At 54.5% G+C, this 10,873-nt stretch overlaps 1 protein-coding gene across 1 annotated transcript; it reads right to left on the bottom strand.

Annotated features, from left to right (window-relative positions):
• Positions 1–1,919: 1,919 nt before the first annotated feature.
• LOC140411563 (serine protease FAM111A-like) lies at positions 1,920–7,792 on the bottom strand. The gene is made up of 2 exons (XM_072500645.1): positions 7,671–7,792; positions 1,920–3,483 (listed from the first exon to the last, which is right to left on the bottom strand). The coding sequence occupies exon 2, from the start codon at positions 3,406–3,408 to the stop codon at positions 1,924–1,926; it is 1,485 nt and encodes a 494-aa protein (XP_072356746.1). The 5' UTR covers positions 3,409–3,483; positions 7,671–7,792; the 3' UTR covers positions 1,920–1,923.
• Between the last annotated feature and the right edge of the window lie 3,081 nt (positions 7,793–10,873).

Below are 10,873 nucleotides of genomic sequence, written 5' to 3'. Positions count from 1 at the left end.
GGGAGTCACTGTGCACAGTTCCTGTCGCTGTATCACACTGGGAGTCACTGTGCACAGTTCCTGTCTCCGTATCACACTGGGAGTCACTGTGCACAGCTCCTGTCCCTGTATAACACTGGGAGTCACTGTGCACAGTTCCGGTCTCCGTATCACATTGGGAGTCACTGTGCACAGTTCCTGTCTCAGTATCACACTGGGAGTCACTGTGCACAGTTCCTGTCTCTGTATCACACTGGGAGTCACTGTGCACAGTTCCTGTCTCCGTATCACACTGGGAGTCACTGTGCACAGTTCCTGTCTCTGTATCACACTGGGAGTCACTGTGCACAGTTCCTGTCTCCGTATCACACTGGGAGTCACTGTGCACAGTTCCTGTCTCTGTATCACACTGGGAGTTACTGTGCACAGTTCCTGTCTCCGTGTCACACTGGGAGTCACTGTGCACAGTTCCGGTCTCCCTATCACACTGGGAGTCACTGTGCACAGTTCCGGTCTCCGTATCACACTGGAAGTCACTGTGCACAGTTCCTGTCTCTGTATCACACTGGGAGTCACTGTGCACAGTTCCTGTCTCCGTATCTCACTGGGAGTCACTGTGCACAGTTCCTGTCTCCGTATCACACTGGGAGTCACTGTGCACAGTTCCTGTCTCCGTATCACACTGGGAGTCACTGTGCACAGCTCCTGTCTCCGTATCACACTGGGAGTCACTGTGCACAGTTCCTGTCTCCGTATCACACTGGGAGTCACTGTGCACAGTTCCTGTCTCTGTATCACACTGGAAGTCACTGTGCACAGTTCCTGTCTCTGTATCACACTGGGAGTCACTGTGCACAGTTCCTGTCTCCGTATCTCACTGGGAGTCACTGTGCACAGTTCCTGTCTCCGTATCACACTGGGAGTCACTGTGCACAGTTCCTGTCTCCGTATCACACTGGGAGTCACTGTGCACAGTTCCTGTCTCTGTATCACACTGGGAGTCACTGTGCACAGTTCCGGTCTCCGTATCACACTGGGAGTCACTGTGCACAGTTCCTGTCTCCGTATCACACTGGGAGTCACTGTGCACAGTTCCTGTCTCTGTATCACACTGGGAGTCACTGTGCACAGTTCCGGTCTCCGTATCACACTGGGAGTCACTGTGCACAGTTCCTGTCTCTGTATCACACTGGGAGTCACTGTGCACAGTTCCGGTCTCCGTATCACACTGGGAGTCACTGTACACAGTTTTTCAGGACAATTTAGGAACACTTCTACCTGTTAGCTGAACCTGTCATTGTGATGAGGCAAAGGTGAGCTTGTGCAATTAGACCACTGATCAAACATAAACTCATTTGGTGGTGGGACAGGCTCGAGGGGCTGAAAGGGTTCTGCACAGTGCAAAAGGATATTGTGGCCCGGGAGTGGGTGCAACAAATATTTCCTGGATTGTTTTGGGAATGAGAGGTTGTGACCTGTCAGGAAAAATTGGATGGTTCTGAAACCCGTCCCCTTGGGAACGAGGTTGTCCGAAGGATGATCTGGCCCAGGTGCGGAAAATGAAGGAAGGGTTCGGCTGGGCCGATACAGAGGATTGTGGGCGAGACCAGAACCAGGGGGGGGGCCACAAATAAACTGTCCAATTCAGGAGAAACGTCTTCAGCCAGAGAGCGGTGAGGATGTGGTAACTCGCTCCCACAGGGAGTGGTGGAGGGTGAATAGTGGGGCTGCATTTCGGGGGGGAAGGTGGATGAACCCACCAATGAGAGCGAGAGACTGATGGCGACTGAAGCGACCAGGCTCTGCTCAATGTCCTTTGGGGTTTCCCACTGCCCCCCGCAAGTCTAGGAGGTCCCCCCCCCCCAATCCCCACCCAGGCTCCACTCCAGCTGGTGACAGACTCTGCAGTTGCCCCCAGTTACCCCCCCCCCACCCCCCGGCACTTTACATGATGGAGCAGATACCCTTCCGAGACTTGGTGGCAAACAGCTGCTGATACAAGGGGCGGTCGGCGACACTGATGCTTGCGGCGACGGCCTGGATGGTCGGGCCAAACTCAACGACCCGCTCCTTATATTTGTAACCCCCGGCGTGCATGCCCACCAACCCGCCGTAGAAGCTAATGACAGGCGAGCCAGAGGCGGCGGGGTCGTGGAGGAACTCCTTGTCGTAGGGCACCCGCTCGGGCCTGGCCTGCTGGGCGAACGTGTTCCCGGAGAAAGCCTGGAAACTCTGGCGGCCGGACAGGTCATCGTCCTCCTCCTGGATCAGGGGGACGAGCACGAGCGCCTCGGTGTACTGGCGGCCCACGTTGTACACGACCCCTTGGGCGATGGGCTTGGTGGCAAAGGTGGCCAGGCCAGGCCTCAACTCGGTCCCTCGGCCTTTGGGGATCTCCAGGGCCAGCACGGCATAATCCAGCTCCGGGGAGAAGGCCTTCAGACCGCCACTGGCCACCTTCCACTGGGTCTCGCCGGTTGTGCGGAAGGTGAAGCTCACGTTGGCTGCCTCTCTCACCACTGTGCCCCACTCACTCTCGGGCACCCCCTCCCCCACCATCATTTTGACCGCGTGGTAGCAGGTCAGCACGTGGCCCTGGGCGAGGTGGAAGCAGGAAGCCTTGCCTTCGTTGCCGGGTCGATTCCAGTACAGCGTGCCCACAGACTCGTTCATGCCCAAGGGCAGCTTGGCGATGTTGCTGGGCACCCGGTTAGGCACGGAGCCTCCGGTCAGCTCTTCAAACTCCTTTTGCGCCGCCTCCCAGGGCCCCCCGGCCCCAGGCCGCCCCTTCAAGTACTCGTCGAGCTCCTGGGCCAGATCGCAAAGGTTTGGCCTCCCCCCAGGCAGGGGGGCCTGGCCGCAGGCCCCCGCCCCCTCGGAGCCCAGCTCGTAAGCCCCGCCCTGCAGCTGCTTGGCAGCCAGGGTCAACTGGAAGGCCTGGCGGCTCTGCCGCTCCACCAGCTGCCAACCCTCGCCCCCCACCTCGGGTAGGAACCTGCCGTCCTTGCTCAGGGCCTCGCCCGCCGTCTCGCCTCCCAAAGCGAAGACACAGATGTCCACCCCGGGCGCGGGGTCCTTCAGAATTCCGGGAGCAGGGACAACAGTAAACATCACGCACTCCTGGTCTCCGGCAACGTCCTCTCGGCCTTGGGAGCCACCGCCGCTCCCTGCGAACAACACCTCCAGGTGGGCGTTCTCTGGCAGGCATCTGCAGGGCATCCCCAAATTGAGGGCCCCTCGGAGGTGCTCCCGCTCCAGGAGCTGGATCGTCTTTCCCTCGTTTTTCTTCTCCTCCTCGCCGAACACATTGGCTGAGTTCCTCAGGGCGGAAAGTAGAGACTCGTCGTGCCTGCCCTTGGCTGCGTGTCTCTCGCCCTCAGAGCTTTGAAAGGCAAATGTGAATCCTCTCTCGGTATCCGCTGACGCCATTGTGACTGCTCTGGACGATCGTTTCAATCAGAAAGGCCTCTCTAACCAAGATATTGAATCGGACCAGGAATTCACCTGTGGAGAAAACAAATAATGTCCAGTTAGGAACTAGAATACTCCAAAAACAATCAAGATGGTTAGCATCATCCAGGACAACTTCGACATTCAAAATTTCTAATTAGAAAACATAATTTTGTCAATCAAAACCCAATTTATAAATTAGAAACACAGTTTCTCAATTAGAATCCCAATTGTTACATTAAAAACAGAAATTCTAAATTTGAAACAGAATATCTAAATTTGAAACAGTATTTCTAAATTTGAAACATAATATCTAAATTTGAAACAGAATTTCTAAATTTGAAACAGAATTTCTAAATTTGAAACAATATCTAAATTTTAAACATAATTTCTAAATTTGAGGGTCGCATGGCGGCGCAGTGCTTAGCACTGCTGCCTCACGGCGCCGAGGACCCGGGTTCGATCCCGGCCCTGGGTTCACTGTCCGTGTGGAGTTTGCACATTCTCCCTGTGTCTACGTGGGTCTCATCCCCACATCCCAAAGATGTGCAACGTAGGTGGATTGACCACGCTAAATTGCCCCTCAATTGGGAAAAAAAAAAAGACTTGGACACTTTAAATGTATAAAAAAAAAGAAAAAATAATTTGAAAGAGAATTTGTAATTTTTAAAATAAATTTAGAGTACTCAATACTTTTTTTTCCAATTAAGGGGCAATTTAGCGTGGTCAATCTACCGAGCCTGTACATCTTTGAGTTGTGGGGGTGTGACCTACACAGACACGGGAAGAGTGTGCAAACTCCACATGGACAGTGGCCCAGGGCCGGGATCGAATGCGGGTCCTCAACTGCTGCACCACTGTGCTGTCCCAGAGGAATTGTAAATTTAAAACATAATTTCTAAATTTGAAACATAATTTCTAAATTTGATTCAGAATTTCTAAATTTGATTCAGAATTTCTAAATTTGATTCAGAATTTCCATATTTGAAACAACACTTCTAAATTTGAAACCGTTTCCAACTTAGAAACAACATGTCTAAATTAAAAACCCAATTTCTAAATTCAAACCGCAACTTGAAATTTCAAAACACAATTTCTAAATTGAAAACACAGTGGGCTGGATTCTCCGCCGGCGGGATGCTCCATTTTGCCGACAGCCCGGGGATATCCTGACGGCGCGGGGCTGCCCCGCAATGGGAAACCCAGTTGACCAGCCGGCGTAACGGAGAATCCCGCCGGCGGGGTGAACCAGGAATGTGGTGAGCGGGAGAATCCAGCCCACAATTTTGAAATTCCAAACACAATTTCCTAACTTAAAACAGGGCCCTTCCCGCTGGCGAATCTTCCGGTCCCGCCGATGGTGACACTCCCCCCCCCCCCCCCACCCCTCCACTCCGCCTGCGGGTTCCCCAGTGGCGGAGGGCGCGAGCAACAGGAAAAGCCATTGAAAGTGGATGGACTGGAAGATCCCGCTGTTGGTCAATAGCAGGCCGCCTCTGTCTCCGCCACCAATTACGTGCCGGGTGCGGAAAATCCCACCCGCAATTTCAAAACAGAATGTCTACGTCCAAAACACAATTTGTGGAGGGCGCAAGGTTGTTGTGGGGAAATAGTCAAGACAACAATTTGTCAGGAGGCGTTGAGAAACATGCAAAAGGGACACAGGACTGCCAGGAAAGTTCAGAACAGACCAATATGAAGTGCAGCATCTTGTTCGGAAAAATAAGAGGGAAGCCTGTTATCAGGAGAATAAAGAAAACTGGGTAGGGGAACAAAACGCATACTCAAATATTCAAACCTGTAATAATGGCCACGGGGCGTTCAAAAATAGAGGTAAGCTAACCCATGTCTGGAGGGTTAGAACGGAAAAGCAGTTCCGCTGAACCGGTTTCGAACCTTGGCTGGACCACGCCCAGAACACGGTGTGCAATTCAGGTCACAAACTATCGCGGCATTGAAGAGGGTGCAAAAAAAACGGTGCGGGAGGACGATACCAGGGAGATGGGGATTGAGAATTCTGCTGGTAGTTTTAGATGGGCTGAATGGCAATTTTCGTTGCCACATAATCTGATGAAATGCGATGCTGTGTAAAGTGAGCTTGGCGACGTTCACTCCCGGCCACCCCCTCCAGAGAGAGAGCGAGAGAGAGAGAAGCCAGGAGAAGAGTGGTGGGAGAGCAAGGGAAAGAGAGGTGGGAGAGAGGAGTGAGGAGGGGGGAAAAGGGGAGGGAGGGGGCCAGAGTGAGGGGGGGACAGAGAAAGGGGGGAGAGGGAGGCGGAAAAAGTTGAGGGGGGGAGGAAGAGGGGAAGATAGAGGGAGGAGAGAAAGGGGGGGGGAAAGAGAGGGAGGGAAAGTGACAGGGGTAGAGAGAGAGAGAGAGAGAGGGGAAAAAGTGAGAAGGGTGAGAGAGAGGATGGGAGAGACGAAAGAGAGAGGGGAGGCGACAGTGGAGAGAGAGAGAGAGAGAGAGAGAGAGAAAGGGAGAGACTGAAAGACGCAGTTGTAACCAAATTGGAACAGAGTCCCACGGCGAGCACGTTTAGCCGGGTGTTTTGTCAGCGAAGAATGTCCTGTTGAGGCCACCGTTTCCTGCACTGAGGGGCTTTGGTCGCTGGAATTCCTTGCTGCAGGAAGTCATCGGGACCCCATTTGTAAACGGCGTCTCTATTTCCCGAACCCCCTCCCCCCCCGACACAACCCCCTGAACCCCGACAAAGCCCAAAATCACCGAGAAGGGGGCCCCTCGGGCTACCCCGCAGCCCCCGCCTCACAGGCGCAGGGCACCGTTCGTATGCGCCTGCCGCCCTCCTCCACCGGTGTCTGACCCCGGTCACACTATTCACCTCGACCTACCCACTCTCCGGGTGGACAAGCTCCTCCGGAACATTCCCTGTTGGGTTTCCGGGGGACCTCCCCCCCCCCCCCCCCCCCCCAGGTTCTGCCCTCTCGCCCGCCAGAGGGGACATTCTCTCCGTTTCCCCGCTCGATCGAACCCCTTTCCGGGGTCTGAAGACCTCGATCAGGCCACCTGCCCCTCGGGCTTTCTCTTTCCGGGAGGGGAGGGAAGCCGGCCAGTGATTCTTGGGATGCGGATTCCTGGGCAGTAGGTGCCACTCCCAACAGAGTGGGGGGGGGGGGGGGGGGGGGGGGGCAACTGAGTGAGGCAGTCAACCTAAGCGTTTAAACAAGGGCGACTTAGCTCTGGGGCTCGAACAAGGAACACCGAAGGTTAGCGCGCAGGGCGATGGACCGGGTGCAGGCGGGTGGGATTGGAAAGAGTACCTGGGTGTCCTCGGGCTAGCACGGACAAGATGGGACGGATGGCCTCCTTCTGTGCCGTAGATTTACGATGGTTCTCGGCCTTGCTGCAGGTTGGACAGGGTGTTGGTGAGGCCACATCTGGAGTACCACAAGCAGCTTGGGTCTCCCAGATTTCAGGAGAGAAGTACTGGGAGCAGAGACAGATAGAATGAAGACTCAGGAGATTGGTCCCTAGTATGAGGTGGGGGGGGGGGAAAGAGTCGGCTGGGGGGGGGACCTCTGGGTGCTCCGGTTTCCCCCTCCAGGTGTTCGTTTCCTCCCACAGTCCAAATTTGTGCAGGCTAGGTGGATTGGCTATGCTAAATTGCCCCGAGATTGTACGGGGATTGGGCCGAGGTCGGGTGGGTGCAGACCCGACTGGTCCAATTGTCTACCCCTGCCCGTTTAAAAAATATATATATCTTTGTCTTCCTGAACTTTGGCCATCTGGAGCAGAGGGGAGTTGGGAAGACCTGGGATTGTTCCTGGCACTCCTGAATTACAGATGCGGGCAGAGCAGAGCTGATGGGAGTGTCTCAGAACTTGCTGCTCGTCTCTCTCTCTCTCTCTCTGTTCCGGCCAAGCCTGTCCCTGCATGATCCCGGTGAGGGAGCGCAGGGCATTGACCTCCAGCCAGGAGGCCTTGGCCCAGCCACAGCTCCAAGAGGGACCGATCAACGCCAGAGGCAAGCACCGTGATCTAATCTGCGAAGCGGTCTTTCTCAGTTTATTGAGGGGTGCTTGTCAACGGTGGAGGAGGCGCCCTCTAAGGTGGCGATGAACCGAATGCGTGGGTGGAGCAGCGAGGCAGCTTTGCGATTCGGTCACCAAAGTGAGGGAAATCTCGCGCAATGGGAAGTTACGTCCTCAGCCATCGACAGAAACTATGCATCTGAAAAGTTCAACCCAACATTCAAAATGACACGAGGGAGTCAACTCACCGAGAGTTCCCCGCAACAGCTGAGGTGACGACCAGCGAATGATTTGTGACGCTCATTCAAGGACCTCCTTTGAAGTCCTCCTTTCCGCTCCTTCACCTCGAGTGGCGCTGGCCAAAAACATCCTCCTCCTTATATCAAGGACAGGAGGGAGTGAGGGGTGGAGTTTGTGACAACCGTAGGGGGAAGGCCAACAGAAACGATCAAACCCAGGCCCTCATTAGCCAACAGTGGCAGCCAATCGGAAGAAATCAGGATGCCGCCACGTCAGGTGTATGCAAGTGCGGTTGGGTCGCGGCCAAACCACGGTGAGTCACAGAGGCTGCAGGATCTGACGGAGCCAGGAATCTGGGCCGCGGAATGATAGGATCTCACCAACCCTTTCGAAACACGGTGCCTCAGGCAAATAGAATAGATGCCTGTGAAGGGAAGCAAGGTGGTCAGGTGCAGGAGAAAGGAACAGGAGGAGATGACGACGAGGCTGAGATGCACAGGGTCGAGGGGACGCAGCCGAAACGCGAGCACGGACCAGAACGACTTCTTCCTGAGCTCCATGCAAGTCATTCACAGACCACACATTTTGACAAAGCACACTCGGGAAGGCACTGTGAGGGTCCTTTTTAAAAAGAGTACCCAATTCTTTTTTTTCCAATTAAGGGGCAATTTAGGTTGGTCATTCAGCCCCTTCTCCGGCCTGTTACACAGGAACAGGAGGAGGCCCCATTCAGCCCCTTCTCCGGCCTGTTACACTGGAACAGGAGGAGGCCCCATTCAGCTCCTTCTCCAGCCTGTTACACAGGAACAGGAGGAGGCCCCATTCAGCTCCTTCTCCGGCCTGTTACACAGGAACAGGAGGAGGCCCCATTCAGCCCCCTCTCCAGCCTGTTACACAGGAACAGGAGGAGGCCCCATTCAGCCCCTTCTCCAGCCTGTTACACAGGAACAGGAGGAGGCCCCATTCAGCCCCTTCTCCAGCCTGTTACACAGGAACAGGAGGAGGCCCCATTCAGCCCCTTCTCCAGCCTGTTACACAGGAACAGGAGGAGGCCCCATTCAGCCCCTTCTCCCGCCTGTTACACAGGAACAGGAGGAGGCCCCATTCAGCCCCTTCTCCAGCCTGTTACACAGGAACAGGAGGAGGCCCCATTCAGCCCCTTCTCCAGCCTGTTACACAGAAACAGGAGGAGGCTCCATTCAGTCCCTTCTCCCGCCTGTTACACAGGAACAGGAGGAGGCCCCATTCAGCCCCTTCTCCAGCCTGTTACACAGGAACAGGAGGAGGCCCCATTCAGCCCCTTCTCCCGCCTGTTACACAGGAACAGGAGGAGGCCCCATTCAGCCCCTTCTCCTGCCTGTTACACAGGAACAGGAGGAGGCCCCATTCAGCCCCTTCTCCAGCCTGTTACACAGGAACAGGAGGAGGCCCCATTCAGCCCCTTCTCCAGCCTGTTACAAAGGAACAGGAGGAGGCCCCATTCAGCCCCTTCTCCAGCCTGTTATACAGGAACAGGAGGAGGCCCCATTCAGCCCCTTCTCCAGCCTGTTACCCAGGAACAGGAGGCCAGATTGAGACATGAGGGGCAACCTTCATTATGATAGGATCTCACCAACCCTTTCGAAACACGGTGCCTCAGGCAAATAAAATAGATGCCTGTGAAGGGAAGCAAGGTGGTCAGGTGCAGGAGAAAGGAACAGGAGGAGATGACGACGAGGCTGAGATGCACAGGGTCGAGGGGACGCAGCCGAAACGCGAGCACGGACCAGAACGACTTCTTCCTGAGCTCCATGCAAGTCATTCACAGACCACACATTTTCCCAAAGCACACTCGGGAAGGCACTGTGAGGGTCCTTTTTAAAAAGAGTACCCAATTCTTTTTTTTCCAATTAAGGGGCAATTTAGGTTGGTCATTCAGCCCCTTCTCCGGCCTGTTACACAGGAACAGGAGGAGGCCCCATTCAGCCCCTTCTCCGGCCTGTTACACTGGAACAGGAGGAGGCCCCATTCAGCTCCTTCTCCAGCCTGTTACACAGGAACAGGAGGAGGCCCCATTCAGCTCCTTCTCCGGCCTGTTACACAGGAACAGGAGGAGGCCCCATTCAGCCCCCTCTCCAGCCTGTTACACAGGAACAGGAGGAGGCCCCATTCAGCCCCTTCTCCAGCCTGTTACACAGGAACAGGAGGAGGCCCCATTCAGTCCCTTCTCCCGCCTGTTACACAGGAACAGGAGGAGGCCCCATTCAGCCCCTTCTCCAGCCTGTTACACAGGAACAGGAGGAGGCCCCATTCAGCCCCTTCTCCAGCCTGTTACACAGGAACAGGAGAAGGCCCCATTCAGCCCCTTCTCCAGCCTGTTACACAGGAACAGGAGGAGGCCCCATTCAGCCCCTTCTCCAGCCTGTTACCCAGGAACAGGAGGCCAGATTGAGACATGAGGGGCAACCTTCATTATTAGACGGGGGTCAAGTCCGGCACTTGATAGGATATCCCCTGTCGATTCCCCTTCTGAATAAATTTGGAGCCAAGCTGCAGGGGTTTGATTGATTGTTGACCCACTGAACAGCAACGTGGTCCCCACCGCGTCGCCCACATAGACAGTGGGTGAAAAATACACAGGCGCCCAGGACGTGGTTAAAACTAACAGTTTATTATAAATCTGCTTCTGGATATGTATAACACCAATGTAAGGAATCGTTAAGTTAACTGTCGAGAGACACAACACAAAATGAACAAGCAAGTTAATTTCCGTGGCCAATAGGAGAGACACCGTCAGCTTCTGCGTGGGCGCATTCGAGGAAGGTCAACAGGTTTTGCATGGCAGGGGAACGTTGAATCGTCTGAAGGTCCTGAAGGAGTGCGTCACGATTTCCGATGTCCATCAGCTTCTCCTGTGAGCACAGAACAGACAGATGGTCACAGGGGAGCCACACAGTTATCACGTTTTCTCCCACACCATGTGGGTAAAGATGCTGCCCTGATATAGCAGGATAAGAGGGGTGGGGACGATGTACAGAGTACAATTGGAGGGGAAACCTGCCACTGGCTTCAGTAATTTTAAGTGGGGAAAGAATTCCTGCTGTGTGGTTGGGGGTGTCATGATATTCAAACACACACATCATGATGGACACACTAACAGGCAAATCAGAGTACACAACACCACAACCAATCACAGACAAGAACACCAACCACATAAAAAGCACGAGCACGA

The sequence above is a fragment of the Scyliorhinus torazame genome, chromosome 4 (genome assembly GCF_047496885.1).
Source record: "Scyliorhinus torazame isolate Kashiwa2021f chromosome 4, sScyTor2.1, whole genome shotgun sequence".
Lineage (NCBI taxonomy): Eukaryota > Metazoa > Chordata > Chondrichthyes > Carcharhiniformes > Scyliorhinidae > Scyliorhinus > Scyliorhinus torazame.
The sequence above is the reverse complement of the archived record's forward strand: the minus strand, read 5'-3'. Positions and strand labels throughout refer to the sequence as shown.

Excerpts from the sequence above, each read along its gene's own strand:
- LOC140411563 (XM_072500645.1), bottom strand. The coding sequence starts at position 3,408 with ATGGCGTCAGCGGATACCGAGAGAGGATTCACATTTGCCTTTCAAAGC.